This window comes from Sturnira hondurensis, unplaced genomic scaffold, assembly GCF_014824575.4.
Source record: "Sturnira hondurensis isolate 20B ecotype Veracruz unplaced genomic scaffold, ASM1482457v3 Scaffold0022136, whole genome shotgun sequence".
In the NCBI taxonomy this organism is placed as follows: domain Eukaryota; kingdom Metazoa; phylum Chordata; class Mammalia; order Chiroptera; family Phyllostomidae; genus Sturnira; species Sturnira hondurensis.
This window is the reverse complement of record NW_028094767.1, coordinates 1,262,863-1,282,789: the sequence shown is the minus strand read 5'-3', so window position 1 is coordinate 1,282,789 and position 19,927 is coordinate 1,262,863. Positions and strand designations below refer to the sequence as shown.

Here is a 19,927-nt window from a genome sequence, read left to right as displayed (position 1 = left end):
CATATTAAAGAAGAGTGAACTGAATTGTAAGTTAGCATAAAGGAAAAAATATTGAAAATTCCCATTCAGTAAAATAAAATAAAATATAATTCTGCATAAGCACTTTTAAAAACAAAAAGAAAATTCCCATTTAATCTTTATTGACTGTAGAGTTCTAAAATATATTTTTAGACTATTTGAAAATTATATACATATATAATTAGTTTTACAATTCACACACTGTGATCTCTGTAATTGGTTACAAAGTGAATCTGCAAAAAGCAATTCCTGTTTTTCAGTTTATTACTATTACATAACCAGACAACCCATCAAAAGACAGGAGTGAAAATTTTGGCTGGGGAAGAAACTACAAAGGTAGCCAGTTTTCTGCTAAATTGGCCATCATTGTGGCAGAGTATTCCCTTGCCTGCTGAAAACTGCACCCTCAGCCTAGAAATTCACTTTTTCTTTGGTTCATCCTCCACACTTTATTCTCTTCTGTCATATCAGCACCCTTCACCCCACCATAGCCATAAGAATTTCTTCTTCTTTCTTTTAACACAGCTTCAAGACATTTAGCCATATTTTAATAAAATATTTAGAATATCTACAAACCAATACAGTATGTTCTAAAGCCTAAAATTTCCTTAAAATGAAATAATCATAATTGGTAAGATAATTAATTCTTTACTTTATCAATTAAGCAAAATTTAAGCTCTGTAGTAAATACTTCAAATGAAAGTTTGCTATATAAACTCTCCTTCACCTGAAAATGTATATATTAAAAATAAATGAGATTATTTTAACATATGCTATTGAATACTCAAATCCTGCCATAAGATATGGAAAACATCCATCATCTCAGACAATTTAATTGTGATCTCACCTGGATGGACGTATACAGACCCCACTTGCAAAATCATTGGCTTCAGTATTTTCCTCAAAGATCTTAATTAGGAACCCTATTTTGGTAAAACTTACTTCCTGAGAACAAACTGATAATTATTCAGTAATAAATGTCCTTAAAATTCAAATGTTATAGGCCACAAATTCTTAAAATTGTGTCACAGGAAGTAACCAGTACCATCACAAAATTCCACCACTCAGTGTGGGGATGGGTGAACTAAGGCACTAACAGCAAGTGGCCAGATTTGGGAGAGTATTTTCCTATTTTTCAAATATAACTTGATTAAGCAAAAAAAAAAATCCCTGAATTTTAACACACCTGTTCTTTCTAGCACATTTTGATTTATAAAAACAAAAGCAAATGGCAACCCCAATGGCGCACCCATAGCACAGACAGAATGCACTTCAAAAGTAGGCTCTTCTGTAGCAAAATGGGGGCAACGGGACAATACCATAACCCGTTCTGTTCTTACCGGAGGCCCAGGGGGACCCCTGGGTCCCATTGCACCATCTTTTCCGGTAAAGCCCTAGTGTAAAAATAAAATGAATTACATTAGTGAGAAAATGATAAAGTGAAAAGGAAAAATGCCAAACAGGTTGTTAAGTGTGAATGGTGAAGGATTCAACCCAATCTGCTATTTATAGGTAACCTTGAAATATAGAGACAAATGTACAAAATATAAAAAATTTCCAATTTAACTCAATACCTTTTACTGAATAATTAATTTCTATACTCATTTATGTAATTATAAATAAAATTATTTTGAGTCAAACCAATCTTCTGCAAAAAGGCATTTCTTTCTTGAAGATACTAGCTTTTGCTTTTGTGAGAGTGTGAAGAAGCCTAAAGGAAAACAAATCCTTTCTACTGAAAAGTCAATGGCCACAAACTGGCCCAGGAAGGATCAAAGTGGGATGAAAGAAATGTTGCTGAGAAAAGCATGTGTTCTCATAAAAGGGGAAGGAGAGGTGAAGCACGTGATTAGAAGACTCCCTTGCTCATTCCCTAAGCAACACAGCCAGGGCCGGACTATTGATGTCCCCACTCTTGATGAATTTCCCTCTTCCACCCCCCAAAAAGAGGCAACAGTGTCTTAACCACCCTCCACTTGAAACAAAGGAAGTCCTCAACCCTCAGTTAATTTTTTTAGTGGCACCTCTCTCCTCATCTCATAAAAAAAGGCCAGGCCTACACCAGTGTCTGGTTGACTGGGAAGGAGGGATCGGTCTCAGGAGCACAGCGCATCTCCAGGCAGGCCCAGCCTTTGGCTCTGGAGCCCCATCTCCATCCAGTGCCAAGTGACCTCTGCCTGGAATGAGTCACCCTGCTACCCAGTTAGCATTCATCCCAACAGCAGGTCTCTGAAATCCAGCCTAGGACTTCTGAGTCAGATCATTTTTTATGGTTGTTGCATTCCTCTGTCAAAGGACATTTTTGTCTCATTTTCTGCAGAGAATGAGCAATAATTTCATCCATATTCCTGAATTGTTTCAGAAAATTATAGAGATAAAAATTTTAGATTGTTTTCTGGAAGATCTACGCCTGCTTAATTAAAAACAGACTCCAAGTTCATCTGATGTAAAATCAACACTGCTTCTGAGAGCCACTTAAGAAACAAAAATGCGCTGGTAGTATCAGTGTTTGAACAGGTTGGATGGATTTCCTTCCATCTGAATTTCTCCAAATGCTATATAGGACACTCTTTTTTAGGTCACTATCATATTTCTAAATAATCCTCCTTCAGTCAGCCTAAGAACATTTCTTTTTTTTCTGTCTTTACTGAGGTATAACTGACAAAAAATGTACATTATTTGTGGTGTACAGGTCATGCTTTGATCTATGTATAACTTGTGAAATAATTACCAAAATCAAGACAATTACCATAATCATAATTATATCTGTCTCCTCATGTAGTTATTTTTTGAGTATGTTGAAAACACTTAAAACCTACTCTATTGACAAATTTCAATAAAAATGTAGTATTATCAACTATAGTCACCACATAATTATATATTTTAGATCTCCAGAACTTAACACATTCTGCACAACTGAAACTTTGTACCCTTGACCAGTACTTCCCCATGGCCCCTCCTATCTCCCTAGCAACCACCATTCTACTCCCCTGAGTTCAACCCTTTTACATTCTATACATAAATGAGATTATTTGGTATTTGTCTTTTTGTGTTTAGCTTATTTCACACAGCATAATGTCCTCCAGGTTCATCCATGTTGTTGCAAATGACAGGACTTTCTTATTTTGGGACTGAATAGCATTCTGTGCTCTCTATATATCACATTTTCTTTGTCCATTCACCTAACAGTGGACACTTAAGTCTGATCAACCATTTTCTTTCAGTAGAAACACATATTTAAGTTGGTGTGAAGACAATTTTATTCTGATATCTCCCAAAGGACTGCCCACTGAGGCATCTGCAGAACTTTGTGCTATAACTTTACTCTCTATTTTCAAAGCTGTAGCCATTATGGCTGCTTCCCCCCATGCGAGGGGCACCGAGGAGACCTGTGGCTGTTTTTGTAGATACTCATGTATTAGATGCCTGTACATGTGGTTCTTTCATTACTTTCTAACACTCCCCAAAGCTATGTCTCATTTTTTAAAAAATCATCTATGTTGAAGACAACACATGCAATCTGTTCCTACCAACTCCACCCTGATAACACTTTCTTCCTCACCATGATCCTCGAGCTTGCTCTTCTGAGTTTTTTTCTCTTCCACCACAGGGTTCAAGTTTCTTCCTTTACTTTCTTTTTTTCCCCACTAAGATGCCTATACTCAGAGGCTGCCTAACTTTCCAAACAATGTCCTATCAGCACCATACCTTCAATACTAGTGATAGGAAACTAAGTGGTGGGTAGGTGTATAAGGTTGTGAGGAAAAGAGGAGAATGATTTTTCTGAACAGTCTCCTCACCCTGAGAGATCTGGATGGCCTCAGCACAAAGCTGGATTCTCAAATTAAAATTTGACAGTGAAAAACCACAATCCTTCCATTACTTCCATTACTTCTCATTTTTCAGAGAAGCAGTGATAGTGGTGATGGCTGCCTGGCTGCCAGTTCCAAATGAGCACATGGACGGCGCTTGTAGTGGCACCTGGCATGGCTGTGTGAAGCCATTCTGGGCGGACCTGAGGAGCCCACTGAGGCTTCTGTGGTAGCAACTGCAGTGAGTCATCCATCATCACTTCTTAGTTGTGGTATTTGGGGTTTTGTTTTCCATTTGAATAGACTGACTTTTACAATCTCACTATTTTCCTTTATTGTGAAATAAGAATGCAAAAGAACTAATTCCAGTTTCAAGAGTCATAAAAAAAAACCTGTGGTACATTTACACAATGGAATACTACGCAGCAGAAAGAAAGAAGGAGCTCCTACCCTTTGTGACAGGATGGATGGAACTGAAGAGCATTATGCTAAGTGAAATAAGCCAGGTGGTGAAAGACAAATACCATATGATCTCACCTACAAGTGGAACCTAATCAGCAAAACAAACAAGCAGGCAAAATACAACCAGAGACATTAAAATTAAGAACAAACTGACAGTAACCAGAAGGGAGGTGGGAGGGGATAATAGGGGGAAAGCGTTGTCAGGAACAAGTATAAAGGACACATGGACAAATCCAAAAGGGGGTAGGATCAAGGGTGAGAAACGGGGATGGCTAGGGGAGAGGTGGGGGGAAAATTGAGACCACTATATTTGAACAACAAAAAAAATGTGAAAAAGTCATTAAAATGCATATATATGTATACACATATGTGTATATATAGATAGATTATAGATGTATAGACATATATCATCTCCAGGTATCAGACTCCCAGAGAATACTGTTTTCTCTTTGACCTCTCTCTCTCCCAAACTCAAAAGTAAACATAAGAGCAAGTAAAATCCTTTGGCCCATCATCCACTTGGAATTGTCTGGGCCAATCTCTGCTGCATCTGAATGACCTCCCTCTTCTGTACAGTGGTGTCTGGGAGGTATTAAGGGTAACAAGTCGATGCTGTTAGTAGCAGCTAGTACTGTGCTGGCCCTCTGTGACTTGCTGCAGGTCATGTTGTAATTTTTGATGAGTCGGAATACAGACTACTCTCAGACTGTTGTCTGAACCATAGGACACTGAGAAGTCATTCGTTTCTTTCTTCTCAGCAACTCTAAAATCGCATGAAAATATTCATGGTTTTCTATGAAACCAAGTATTTCTTAATATTGAATAGAGCACAGAGGCCACATCTACTGTGCTTCTCATTCACTTGTCCTAGAAAAGACTAGATTTCCTGCACTGTTTCCATAATGCCAAGAGCAAACCTGAAAGCTCCCACAAGTGAGCAAAATCCTCACTAAGTACCAGTTGTCTATCCAACATCAAAACCTAGAAGTGGTCTTGATGTACAGACGAGGTGCTGACTTCAGAAAAAGTCCCTGAAAACGAAAACTACTCTCAGAGTTACATAAAACCTGCCTCATTACAAAGATTTTAATTTTAGAATTTAAAGCAATTTGGTAAAATTCTTAAATCTCTTACTATTCAGCTAAAATTTCTTTTATGGACTTCTTTTTCCAAATCTGATAAATTAGGACATATTCCCAAATTAAAATTTCAGACTCTCCTAAAGTCCCTGCCACTTTGTTTCATAGACCTTGGGACTGATTTGATGCTGGCCAATCCACTGATGACAGTTTTTCAGTCTCCCACAAAATACGTGAACTGTTTCCAGACATGCAAATGAATTGTGGAGGTTTCTTGATTAATAAACAGCAGCAATGTGGTATCATTTATGACACAATTTTAGCTTTCCCAAGAAAACATACTCGATCTCCTGGAGGTCCCATTGGTCCTGGTGGGCCAGGTAGTCCTGGGGTTCCCTACGTGAAAAGAAAAAACAAGCGAAACACTGTGATATACTTCCCGTGTGGGAAAAGATACTTGTTCTTCCCCCAAAACAGTCTTTTCAAAAAAAAAGAAGAGAGTTCAGAGGGCTCTAAAAAGTAACAGAAAACCAGAACCAAGCACAATGTCAGTCATACATGGTCATCAGATACTTGGTCATCAAGCAGGCACCTGAACTGAGCAGCGCAAACTTGAAAATTAAGACCAGAATATGAAATGGAAACAGTGTGAAGGATGTAGCCAGGTTTCTGCTTTGCCGCCTAGCCTGGTTTCACCTTCTGGGGCACCCACCACAAAGGCAGCTTTTCAAACAACACTTGACAAGTGAAAGAGAAGGCAACATCAAGAACAACTCACTGTTCGGCCTGGAAGTCCTGGCTCTCCGGCATCACCCTTCATCCCTTGGCGACCCTAGAGAAAGCAGTGGGAAAATAGTTCCCAGGCGTTTTACAGAGATCAAGTGAAAACGGAAGGCATGAGTCATCTCTGAAATCTCCACCACTTCATAAATCCAACGTGAAAATATTTTTGAAGGGACATGAATAAAGCATTTTTGTACTGATGCTCCTCTCTAAAGTACAAATGCCATATTATAATTTTACATAATTATGGGATAATATACCTGCTTTAAAAGAACATTATTTAACATAAGAAATTTTCATAGAAATATAATTTGAAAGGAAAAACCTACTTTGTAGTTAATAAATATTTAATTTGGTGCTCATTTTAATAGTCAATAAAATGTTCTAAGAAAATAACATAATTTGTTATTTATAACAACATGCTTAAAGACACTTGTTAGGAAGGCAAAGCTGAATTAATTAAAACTGAGCCCTGACTGGTGTGGCTCAGTGGTGTGGCTCCATGGAGTGAAAGGTCACTGGTTCAATTCCTGGTTAGGGCACATGCCTGGGTTGTGGGCCAGGTCCCTGGTTGCGGGGCACACAAAAGGCAATCGATGGATATTTATCTTGCCCATCAATGTTTCTCTTCCTCTCTTTCTCCTTCCCTTCCTCTCTCTCTAGAAATAAATCAATAAATCTTTAACTAAAACTGATAAACTTCACAGTGATAGTTTAAAAAGTTTTACCTAAAGCTTTCCTTTGGACATGAGAAACTAAAGGTATTGTAGATGCATTCAACCCTCTTGAACAAGAAAGCCCTGTTCGTTTACATGTTTCATTTTTAGCTGTATGATGTAGATTTTTTTAAATGACACAAAGTTATTTGTCCTTTTAAAAGGGAGTTTAAACTTAAATTTAAGAAGTATGCAATTATCGTATTCTTGCACATATATTGTATTTGTTTTATCTTAAGATACAGGAAAAAAGTTAGTTAGATAATATATGAGCCTTAAAAGGTAAAACATTTTTGTAACTTCAGATTAGCATTTGGAACAAAACGTGAAGATTTTATTTAGAAATTTCTGAAAAAGTAATAACCTAGATAAATAACAAAAGCTTGTCTTGAGGTCATAAATATCTGAAAAGGATGCCAGGGCTCCCACAGACTGGAAACGATTTCAAAGCTCTCAGGATGTTGAGGGATATATTTATTATTTATTTTTAAAAATTATTTAGGTCAAATAATTAGCAGTGACTTTTTCTACAGTTATACATTATTACATACACTATTTACATATATGAAATCAGAGTCATCGTAGGAAGTTATCTCAATGACTAACTTTGTTAAGTTCTCTGAGAAAACATTAGAATTTAGCAAATATAGTAAAAAATGTTCCAGTTGAGCTCAATGTCAATTTACTCTCTTCACTTAGTACAAAAAGCCTTTGTGCTTACTTGCTCTCCGGGGATAGAGAGTCCGTTCGGCCCCTGGGGGCCAGGAGGACCCTGGGGCCCAGGAGGACCTGCATCTCCACGAGGGCCAGGGGGCCCCTGAAATACACAAGAAGGAAACAACCACAGTGATGTCATGTTCATCCAGTGCTAACATCCAGTCCGAAACCAGCCTCCGTAACTCTGAGACACCAGCCATGTAATTCTTCATATAAGAACGATTGGAAAATGGAATACATTTATAAAAACATTTAAATTTCCAAAAGTCCTAGTAACAGTGAATATTTTGAAGAAGTAAAATATATTGAATAGAATATTCAGATATTTATATTCATATATTCATGACATCAAAGTTCAATGTTATTGGATTTGATTTATTTTAGGCTAGTCCTGATTTCTCCTAGACTTGAGCTTATTTCTGGAACCTACATAGATATGAGTCAAGCAAGGAAAAAACAGTGCCCCCCTGAGTAGAAACTCTATGTTGGAGCGCCTTTGCAATGTATGTGGGTGAAAAAGGCAGAAACGTGGAGTCAAGATATACCTGGGTTAGCATCCCAGCCTCACCCTTTCCTAACTGGGTTAGCTTATCACTAGTGATATTACAACAAGTCTATACATTATCTTCATAACATATTCCCTGTAAAAAGCTGAAGTTGTTTTATGGAAACCCAGTGTGAAACTGGTAAATGGGGCTGGAGCCCCCCCAGGAAACGCGTATGTGGCTGCTGAGCTCTTTCTTTCTCTGAGCCGGAGAAAACAGAGCAGCAGAACTGTTCCGGACCCTCTCCAGCTCCCCAGTGGGACTCGGCTCCCTCTGTGGTCTTCTGACTGATGGCCCCATCAGCCCTCTGCTTCCCTGTGTTGCAGCAGAGCCCACAGCTGCTTCTGCACGTTCCCATGTACAGTTTCACAAAAGTGAGATGCCCTGTACTTTTCTTTTCTCTGAGCCATCATTTTGACACCCAAAGACATGACAGAGTTCATTATATTGTCACACTAAACATTAACTAACTTGCTCAAGGTCACATACTCCCTCAGCAGAAATTTGAACCACCAGACCTCAACATATAGATGCAAATTTAAATTCACTTTAAAGTGTACTTACAATTGCCCCACTGATGCCTCTTTCACCTCTGGGACCTTTAGCGCCAGGTCCTCCCTAAAATACATAGTAAGAGTACATTTTAGGGTGAATGTAAGGAAAGTAGAAAGAAGTTGATATATAAAAACTGTTTCAAGAATCAGTGCACTCTCCAGGCAATCAACAAATCTGCAGCTACCACAGAATACTGAAGTATTAGGTTGGTCAAAAAGTCCCTTTAGTTTTTTCCATAAAATAAAAGACACATTTTTTTTTACTTTCACCAATGACTTTATCAATTTGGATATTTTGAGTATCTTGGCTATCTCCCCCGTGGTATAACGTTGATTGTTCTCAATTAATGTCTCGACTTGATCACTATCAACTTTAACTGGTTGACCATGGAGCATTGTCCAATGAGAAATCTCTAGATGAAACTTCACAAACTACTTTTGACACATTCAATCAGTCACAGCACCTTTTCTATACACTGCACAAATCTTGTTTTGCATTTCAGTTGCATTTTCACCTTTCTTGAAACAACAAAGCACAATATGCCATAAACATTGCATATTTTCTTCCACCTTCAATATTAAAGTGGCTTCACAAAAATTCACCAATTTTAGTAAGTTTTTTTAAATGCACACTGATATGACAACTGTCACAATACAATCTAACAAAATTGTTTTGAATGAAGTTAAAGACAATGAAGCGCCACTAGAGCCATCTTACGGAAAAAAAAAAATGAACTTTTTGGCCAACCCAATAAATACTTTACGTCATACAAATATGTGGAAAAAGGAAATTTCAAAGTTTTGTACATCCCAAGTACCTCATTTTTACATTCTGAACTCTTGTTAGCAAATCTTGAAGTTCATTTTAAAATGAGGTTTACTGGAAAAAGTAAGCATTACCTAAACACAGCAAAGAGAAAACTCGGCTTTGGAATTATATGACTGCATTCTTCAGAGGAAATGATATGCAAAAAGAAAATGATATTGAAACTCTCAGAGTCTCAGAATACATAGCTTAGTAATAGGGATTCAGAAATCACTGAACAAAGAATAAATACGATAATGACATTCAACAATGTTATCTTACAATAAGAGGGAAAAAGTCTCTTCTTCTCAAAAACATCTAAGTCACACTCAGATATAATTTTATGATTATAAATATAAATCAGGTAAATCACTATTAACAGAAATTATGGTAATTCCAGTGACATTTTGATTCTGTATGTGAGGAGCTGGTTTGTACTTAACCTAAAATTAATTTACATTATTTGCTATAACCCAAGTATAGTAAAATTGGGTGTTCTGAGAATCTCTGAGCTGTTCCTATGTTAAGTAATTATTTTCTTAATAGGACCCAGAGGTCTCACTACCATTTCACAAAACCAGTCCAGGTCAGATATTGGATTGACTAGATCAAAGGGTTCCATGTTGATTAATGAGTTATATCACTAAAATCTTCAACGTGTTGCCTTGCACTTTCTTGGCCCCCTCTACCCCCATGAATAAATCTAGTCACAGTCTTTTCATACAAGTTATTCAAAATCCCAGCACTTTCACTCAGAGTTTGTGATACCATCACATATGTAACATCTTCATATGTTGTTCTCATGAGATGTCCACTACATAAAATACATATATCCTTGTTCTAAACAAGTTGCTCCTGGGTCAGCCACTCAACTGTGGCTCCATAACATACAGACAAGATGCTTTCAGGAGATGTAAGGAATTTTCATAATCATGTAATTATAGATGGAAACCCAGATTCACATCTTTAAGAGAAGAGCTCTTGAATACTAAACCATTATCATTCATTCCTGCATGTCTAGAGAACTGTGTTCCCATTTTCTTCTTGATTTACTCCATTTCAGATTTCAAAACAGACCACAAAAGTGGTCTGCAACATGGCTTGCTCTGTTCCAGAAAACATGAATGGCTATAAGCATTTTATGCAAAAGAATGGTTTTGCCAAAGCTTCATCAGGAAAAACTAGCACTGTTTCAATGTCTTACGGCAGGGCCTGGTGGTCCTGGAGGTCCGATGCTGTCCTGTGTACATGTACAAGCATTTGGAAGTGCCGGGCATTTTGCTTCATCTCTCTGAAATTTTGAAAAGAATAGTTACCTAACGAATTGAGGGTAAAAATGACTTTGCATTTTCTATCTCCTTTTTTCTTCTTTACACAAGGAAATCTGTTTCCCAACTTGTAAAATAATGTTTAGTTACCATTACAAATAGTCGTTGAATCTTACTTTGCTTCTTTGTGTCTTTATTTTATATCTTACTTTGGAAATCTCACATAACAAAGAAATGTTTACAAAACACTGGGAACCCTGGTCATTTAATCAAATTTTGTCTGGTGTTAGAGAAATGCTGAGTATCTCAGATATCAATGCCCATTTCATTTAGAATAAAGTCTAATATCCCTTCCATGGCCTGCAAGGCCTTACACGCTCTGCAAACCAGCCCACTACCACCTAGGCCATCACTTTGCCTACCACTTTCACTCTGCTCCGCCCCTCCCCCCAGTCTCTAAATATCTCTCAGATATTTAGGGCACATTTGTGCCTAGGGCCTTTGAATTTATAGCTCCCTCTGACTATAATTTCTCCATTACCCACATTATTAGCTCCCTCACTCTATTCAGGTCTCTTCTTAAATCTCACCTTATCACTGAAGGCTGATGGTACTTACCAGCTATGTACCCCTTTACCCTAATTTTTTTCCTCTTAGGACTTTTCATTCCATAACACAGTACATATCTACTTGTCAATTCTATCCCCCTGCACTTCACTAGAATATTTACTTTTCATTGCTGTGACCCTAACACACAGTAGAGTGTCTGGCTTGTACTAGGTGCTCAATAAATATTTGTTGAATAAACAATGCACACTCATTGTGCGGATGTATGTAGTTCATTGCTTGGTAAATGCTTCAAATCCATCATCATCAACTTCTTAACCATTACCTCTTACACAGATACTATGGGGATGAAGTATCATCTCAAAAATAAATATGGTTCATCACAGACTTCAGCTCTCCAAAGGGGTAATGACTTTGGAGAATGTAAAATGCTGAGGTTTTGCAATCAACAGGAGGGATTTATAACCAGCGGGTGTATCATACATGCTGGCTCAGCAGGACTTTTCTAACTATGTGTAACCACTCTGGGAGAATCTCCAGATGTGTTTGTGCATTCCTGGCTTCCAAGGTTGGGGTCACTGGCCTGAGCTCTGGTAGCTCATTAGCATGCACACAATGCATGCATTCTGGATTAGAAGTTGCTGAGTTCTACTTCCTCTCCCAGACCATCTGCATCCCCATCCCTTACTCCCGGGGGGACTATTAAAACTGCGACAGATTTCATTCTACTTTACTTACCTTAGAGGGAATGTCACAGCATCTGTCTCTACTGGTCCACACCGGACTGCAGACAATATCGAAATTCTGGATTTGGAACTGCAAACAACCAACAGCAACATCAGCTAAAGATGCATGAGAAACATTTTATATTAACGTTTCTGCATTTTAACTTTTGCCAGCTTCTCACGTAAACTGTTTCAGGGGTGGGGGCCCTTGAGAGTAACGTGATCCTTACTTCATAAGGAAAGAACCTAAGAACCTGTGCCTAAGAAAAAGACACAGAAATGCAAATGCAAATGTGAAATCCCCACGTCTGACTCACTTCCTTGGCTAAAATGAAATGTTTGAGGGGTTTTTTTTCAGTGAACATTAATTTCCTTATTTGAGGATTCATTTCATTAAGAATTTGAAAACAACAGACATTTAAATCAACTTTTGAGAGTCTATCCTTGCAGAAAAGTAAAATTTCAAAAGCCATTCTGCATTCATTCTAAATAAATTCTTACCTCGGGCTAACTAATCATTTTTATGATTATCCTCAACTTAACTATTTCAATACAATACAGTCCTCCCTTGGAATCCACAGAGGAATTGGTTCCAGGAACCAGCAACCCCTACTCACAGATACCGAAACCCAAAGACACTCAAGTCACTTACTTAAAATGAACTAGTATTTATATATAACCTACATACACCCTCCAGGATACTTTAAATCATCTCTTGGTTATTTATAATAATTAATACAATGTTAATTCTATATAAATTGTTGTCATACTGTATTGGTTAGGGATCAGCTTTTTGGAATTTTTTAAAATTATTTTCAACCCTCAGTTGGTTGAATCCATGGATGCATAATCCACAAATACAGAGGGCCAAATGTATAGACTTCCTATCTTTGTATATTTAAAAAATAGAGCTCTTTTAGTAAGAAAGAAAAGACTGTTTAGATATAACCATTATTTTATAACCCTGATATGGCTGTTCTATTTAAATACTAAAACCAATATTCAATAAAATATCTTACTCTTGTGTTTACATGTGGGATAAAAATTTCACTTTTGCATCTAGAAGAAAATTCTATGGAAGAAAACTAAAGTAAATATGATTAAAATAACAGAAGGCAATGATAGTAGACTCGCTCTCAGAACACTGTTATTATTGACTGACATTTGATATGAACTTAATTAACCTGGTAGAGTGCAACCCTTCAGTTTTGTTACTAGACAGAATTGTAAACAGCGCTGTTATGCTCCTGCCTCAAAATGAGACGGTGAAACGTGTGAGGAATGCGGTCAGCCAGCTGCTCCGCTGCTCGGGTCTCCTTCCAAGACCCCAGCAGCCTCCGCGAGAAAGCACGGGCTCCAGAGGTTTCACAGCCGATGTCCACAGATGCTAAAGTCCTGACTGCACAAATTTGTATTAACAATTACTCTCTTTGAAGAACAAAAAAAAAGAATTATTTTAGATTTCACTGATTGTCCTGGCAGCAATTAGTGTTGTGCTGTCCAATTTGATCCCGTTTCAAGTTGACTACATGATGTTCTCTGTTGCCTTGACATCTTATTTTGCTTTAAGGAATAAAGTACATTATTATATTCTTTCAGTAGCATATTTTTAATGTAACTTTTCTAATGTTTCAATCTGAATAAGAAATTTAACAATTTAAAACTCATTAAGAAAAAAATTCACTTGTTACTTAAAAAATGCCATTTCAATATTAACGCAAAGTACCAAGAAAAATAAAAAATGTGTTACTTACTGTGGCTGACTTCCTCTCCCCTTTAAGTAGTTTTCCAAGAATTTCATAACCATCAGTTGTGATATTTCCAGCTTCCTTGATGTCTTTTTCTATAATTTCATAGCAGTCGATGTAAATCTTAACGCTTTTCGAGGTCACTACAATATGAACCTAAAAAAAATCACGTCTCCATTACAAATTTTCTACCACCAAAAAATGACTTCTTTATATTTCATATCACAGGTTTAAAAATATGTTCTGTAAGCTATTCTCATCCCAAATAAAGCATCTTAGACTAAAAATCCCAGAGTAGGTTGCAATGTCACATCATTTATTAACATCAAATCAAATGACCCACTTAGCCTCTCCAGGTGGCAGTTTCCTTCCTCCCCATATGCACGCATACTGTCTTATTTTCCTATCATTACTTTTACTGAGATGACCAGGGAAATAGTATCGTGGATGAGATGACTCTGTAAACTGCAACAACTGTTCACATAAAAGTTAGTAAGGCAGTAATATTATTTTCAGCAAAAAGGAGCCTCAGTTGTCTTCCACTAACTTTGCTAAATTGAATTTTTAATTTATATCCTAATTTCAGTAAAAAAGAACCTCCTTACCATATAAATACCAAACATAGTAAGAGATAGCATGTATATCTCCTATATGATTCAGGTCTGGAGATCAATAGGCTCAAGATTCAATTTTCTTCTAAGTAAACAATCTTATGTTGATTTATTTTTTCCTAATATTGAGGACATTCAGGGTTTTAAGAAATCTATCAGTAGAGATAACTAATAAAACATTTGTATTTCAACAATGTAAAGAATAGCCCTGGCTGGTGTAGCTCAGTGGATTGAGCATGGGCCTGTGAAGCAAAGGGTCACTGGTTCGATTCCCAGTCAGGGCACATGCCTGGATTGCAGGCCAGATCTCCAGTAGGGGTTGCTTGAGAGGCAACCACACATTGAGGTTTCTCTCCCACTCTTTCTCCTTCCCTTCCCCTCTCTCTAAAAATAAATTAATAAAATATTTTTAAAAAACAATGTAAAGAATGGTTGCAGGTAATCTTTGAGTTTATAGTTACACTGATAGTTTCCACTTAATCACAGCACAAACACTCAAGTAAGCACTTAATGATTATTTTGAAAAGTTTGGCTCCAAGTTAAAAAGAACAGAAATTCTCTTAAATACTTTGAGTCAATAAGCATAATGATCTCTAGAGATTTTTTTTAAACAGTAAGTTTTTTCCTACAGAGAATCACTACCAAAGCACTAATTAAGTGCATCTGTAAACGGTAAATATAAATTGCATATTGAATTTATATAAAAGTAATACAGAGCTTACTAAAAATAAAGAAACTTTATATGCCCACAGCACAATCATCTAATATTGAATTCAAGAAAACCATCAAATGAGCATTCCCAAGACATTTATTATCTAATACGAACTAAAGCTTATATGTTGGCTCTTGCATGAACAATCAGAGGCAAATACTACAAAGTATTTGAAAAAATTATATTACACAGGAACATTATTTCAAATTCAAAATTTTTAATTTGTAACAAAACTATTCCAAATACACTGGCCATTCAATGTCAACCATATGAAGCAGATGCTAAAAATGTATTTTGCTACAATCTCTTCCACATGTTTTTATGCACTTTAAACACATGCATAATTATAATTCAGAGTGGGCCCTTCATCTGTATATCATTGTTCTAAGAATGTAGGGACTATTTCCCAACTGTGAAACATTGTTGGTCCCAGACCAGAAGAAAGAAATAGAAATATTCTTGCCAACTCATCTCCTGTCCCAAGCTCTGCCATTATCAAAACTTTATTTTTTATCTACTCCTCTTTTTCTTTATATTATAAATTTCTCACTTGGAACTATGTTATTTGTTACAACAGAATGGAGACAAAAAAAAACTTTTCAAGAGAATTTTTGAGAAACAATAGCAGTCTGCCATTTCCCACCTAAGCTCTTTGAACCTATCCTCTTTCCCAAGGGCCCCCTGCATGTCATTTTCACTCATTTCCTGCTATTGGAGTACCACTCAGTATCCCAAGGAATGAAGGATTTGGGTTTTTGGATTAAATGGAAAATGAAAGAAGAGTGTTTGAATTATTGAATCAGTAAAGAATGTAAATAGCCAATAGTGCTTAAACTTGGTATTTGAATGGATAAAATAAATGAGAGTAGGTAAAAAGATTGAGATAAGGGAAAGGAAGAAGAAGAAAAAGAGTATAGTGAAAAAGCAGAGGAGGAACTAGTAAAAGAAACATATTATAGAAAAAGGTAGAGAATTTGAGGAGAGAACAGAGCTTATGAGAAGAAAAACATAATATAATACAAATACCTTTCTATAAAGGCAAATAAAAAAGTATTGCCGAAAAATTATCTTCATTTGCAATACCGACTGCCACTATAGACCTCAGCAAAACAATGAAAATGAGACATTCGATACAAGTTTGAAATTAACAAAATAGCCCTGGCTGGTGTGACCCAGTGGATTGAGCATCAGACTGTAAACCAAGGGATCACTGGTTTGATCCCCAGTCAGGGCACATGCCTGGGTTGCAGGCCAGGTCCCCAGTAGAGAGTGCACAAGAGGCAACCACACATTGATGTTTCTCCCTCTCTTTCTCCCTCCCTTCCCCTCTGCCTATAAATAAATAAATAAATAAATAAATGCATCATTTTTAAATAAATAAATCATCATCAGTTGACTAACAGAAAATTAAATTTCTAAATCTGCAGTGGATATGGAAGGAAAAACAAAATAGTTCTTTATAGCAAATTACTCAAATGTAAGTTAATAGGTTTATCAATGAGCCAAAAAGCTTCATAATAACTTCACCAGATTCAACATTTGTTATCAGATAAGGAGCAGTTGAAGCTAATATTTGTCAAACTAGAATTTGTTTTCCCAATGAGACATTTATTTTACTGCACTTCACCATAATAGTCAATAAACCGTTAAGAGGATATGCCATTATACTCAAAGATCATTGTTTTTCCTTCATTGTATTTTTCTTCTCACTAATGTTGACACCATGAAGCCTCTTTGAGTTTGAGGAGTCACTTGTCATCTTTACTAACAATCTAATTCATGAAAAAGAAAAACATTCTGAAAAGAAACCAAATTCTCAGGAATAGAATCAGCAAAAAAGACAGCTAAATCTATTCAAATACAGAAAAGTTCTTCAATTTTTCACTTGAGCATCAGATTGAACTGGAAATATTTGTATTCCATGTATGGGACTAAGTCTCTGAGTGCCCTACTAGAGGACTTTTAGACCAGTAGTGGATCCAGAGGTATTCTGCCTGCTAACTTAGTGGATGGAGAAATACTATTAAAAAGTCCATTCCTAACCTAGATTGTTCTTTTCCTTTCTACTGTTCCAAACTTCAGTACCCTTATTTGTCAACTAACCTTGAAAAACATTTTAGAAAGTCTTTTAGCCTTGGATGTTAACATACAAAAAACCAAGATGAACAAAAATAGACAATCACCTAAGAATTCACCTTAGAACTTTCAATAAGATATTTTAGAAATTTAATAGTATGTTCATGTAAAAATCAATCCTATAAACACTTATCTTCATTACTTTGGTAGGTAATAATAACTTAGATTGGCATGTCTGCCACTTCATAGTGGACAAAAGCAAGCAGAAGCAGCTCCATAAAATAATAATTCCATTAATTAAAATATAATAAAAAAGTAAGCTTTAGAAATGAAAATATGTAATGGTTCACAGTAAAATGGTAGATAGAAGAAAATAGGCATTCTTCTTGTATTTGAAAAGATACTAGCATAAGATTTTATTTTTAAAAGATATAGCTATAATCTTATCAATTTAACATATTTTAATGAGTAATAAAGTAATTTAAAATTTGAAGTCATATTCTTGTTTCTGTAACTAAATGATCTTTTTACCTTATGAAAACTTCCATAAAATAATGTCTTCACTTCTTCTGTGTCAAACGTAACAGTCTGTACCTCACCTCGTGTATCCTTGTTGAAGAATGATAATGTCTTGCTAGAAGCTACAATCAAACACATAATTGTTACTAAGTCGCACGCACGTTATACTTTATATTGAAAGCATTAACAGATGATACTTTCTGGTAAGGAGTTTAAAAAATTCAATAATTTTAGTTGAGATAAAATGTAGTTAGAATATTTACTAATATGTTATAGTTTTAAAACTTTAAACATAAAAGGATATATCAAGTAATATATGAGTATAAAGAGTGGGTCAAAAGCAGGTTTTCAATTGTTCATACAGAAAATAACATAATAATTAACAAACAATAATACAAGAATAACCTGTTCTGTGTACTTCCAACTATAAACCTACTTTTGACCCATCCCATTTGTTCAGAAGGTTCTTCAAGAGAACAGAGAAAATGTAATCAACAATATGTGTGTATGTGTCTTCAAATAAGATAAAAATCCTTACGATCTGCAATCACCCCAACTTGTGGTTTGTAGTCTCTGTCTGTGATTTGCCAAATTGCAAAAGGGTCATTGGGAGTTTCTGGGAGAAGTCTGAACAACAATATAATTGTGTATGAAGGAGGGAGTCCATTTGGGTGTAGTTCTCTGTTAGATAAAACAAATAAATGAATGAATTAATAAGGATTTCTCATCAGAAATAGAGAATATTTTAAAACTTTGGACCAGAATCTCATTATCAGTAGTCGTAAGATTCATCTAATATAATCTGGCTACATATCAGAAGATGGAACATTTAGGAAGGATGTCAGAGGAACAAGCACCAAGGGTCCATTCCGTACGTAGTAACAGATCATTTCTAACCTGCTAAGGTCACAAAACTCTGGGAAATTGCCAAATAGCCTTTTATCCTCATAACAAATTTCTTCTAAACATGTAAATTATTATAAAATTATGTGATAATTTTAGAGTGATAAACATTAAACCTATGAATGTAATTTTAAGAGAACGAATCTCACTAGATATACTTAATTTCCATCAAGGGCATAAGATCATAAGGTAACTTAAAGTTCTAATTTCTTCCTTGCTTTCTCTAATAGGTTTATACTTCCAAATGTTTCCCTTGAAGTAAGATAAATCAAATAATCTCCAGAAGTTCACATGTTCACAAAGATAAAACCAGTAATAAATGTTAAGGTCATGTGCATGTGCAAATGTTTAGTGGTGATAAAGGGATGTAACTCAGTTAAAAGGAAATATTTCTTTGCTCTAAGGCTATTAGACAAAAAAAGAAGAAAATGTGGCTGCATGTGCCCTTCCAGAGCTCAGTTAACCATTACGCAGGAGGAACCATTGAAGCAAGATGGGTGGTTTTCTGGGAGACCATTTAATAACACTTTATTTCTGAAGGTAGAAAAAAAGGCCTTGATCATCAGCTCTTAGAAGAGAAACTTCTATGAATTTTGACAGAGAGCACAGCATGTCTCTTGAGGTTTCCCGTCCTTGTACCACACCACTGGCCCTTCTGGAACATAATCCTGCCTTACTTCTTGAAACATATGTTCTGGGCAAGCTGACACAATAGCTTTTATGTGTTCCAAAGCGTACTGTCTTCATAATATCTCGTTAAAGTCGTATCTCCTTTATATTAATTCATGTCTAACCTTGGCCATTTTTCTTCTTCTTTCTCAGTTAATGAGTCCTTATGAAAAAAATAATAATTGAATTGCACCTATGCTTCTTTCAGCCACCAGTGCTGACGACTGAGAGGACAGCAGGCTGTCACTAGCTAAAATGCAAGCATCCTATCCAGAGGTGACCAAGAGTTAAACATAGGCATTAAGGTTGGCTGAAAAAGCTGAAACTGAACCTGCATGGTTGAACATCCAAAAGCTAGGAACTGCGTGGTCAAACTACAAATGCGATTTCTGCTTTCTTAAAAGAAATTAGTTCTGGTTTTAGTCTGAATTTTCCATCAGCTTTCCCAGAACATTTCAAACTTCAGACAGCGTTTTCTGACCCTGTCCTAAGTTACTGAAAGCTTTATTTCTTCATGTTCTTTTCTCTCTATAAGTTGCCAAACACATATTTTTCAAGATTAAAATGTTTTCATTCTAACGAATAAGAGATACATATTTTGCTTATCGTTCCCAGGTGCAAGCTTTCATGGAGTAAAA

General features: G+C 36.1%; 1 protein-coding gene across 4 annotated transcripts in view; it reads right to left on the bottom strand.

Annotated features, from left to right (window-relative positions):
• Positions 1-19,927, bottom strand: part of COL12A1 (collagen type XII alpha 1 chain) — a 111,346-nt gene that overhangs the window by 10,799 nt on the left and 80,620 nt on the right. For all 4 annotated transcript variants that reach the window (XM_037034311.1, XM_037034314.1, XM_037034315.1 and 1 more), the window contains 10 exons: positions 18,256-18,398; positions 17,730-17,839; positions 13,806-13,955; positions 12,065-12,142; positions 10,696-10,782; positions 8,697-8,750; positions 7,592-7,687; positions 6,150-6,203; positions 5,714-5,767; positions 1,359-1,412 (listed from right to left, as the gene is read on the bottom strand). In XM_037034311.1, the coding sequence (XP_036890206.1) occupies positions 1,359-1,412; positions 5,714-5,767; positions 6,150-6,203; positions 7,592-7,687; positions 8,697-8,750; positions 10,696-10,782; positions 12,065-12,142; positions 13,806-13,955; positions 17,730-17,839; positions 18,256-18,398 (880 nt within the window). The remainder of the gene's footprint in view (positions 1-1,358; positions 1,413-5,713; positions 5,768-6,149; positions 6,204-7,591; positions 7,688-8,696; positions 8,751-10,695; positions 10,783-12,064; positions 12,143-13,805; positions 13,956-17,729; positions 17,840-18,255; positions 18,399-19,927) is intronic.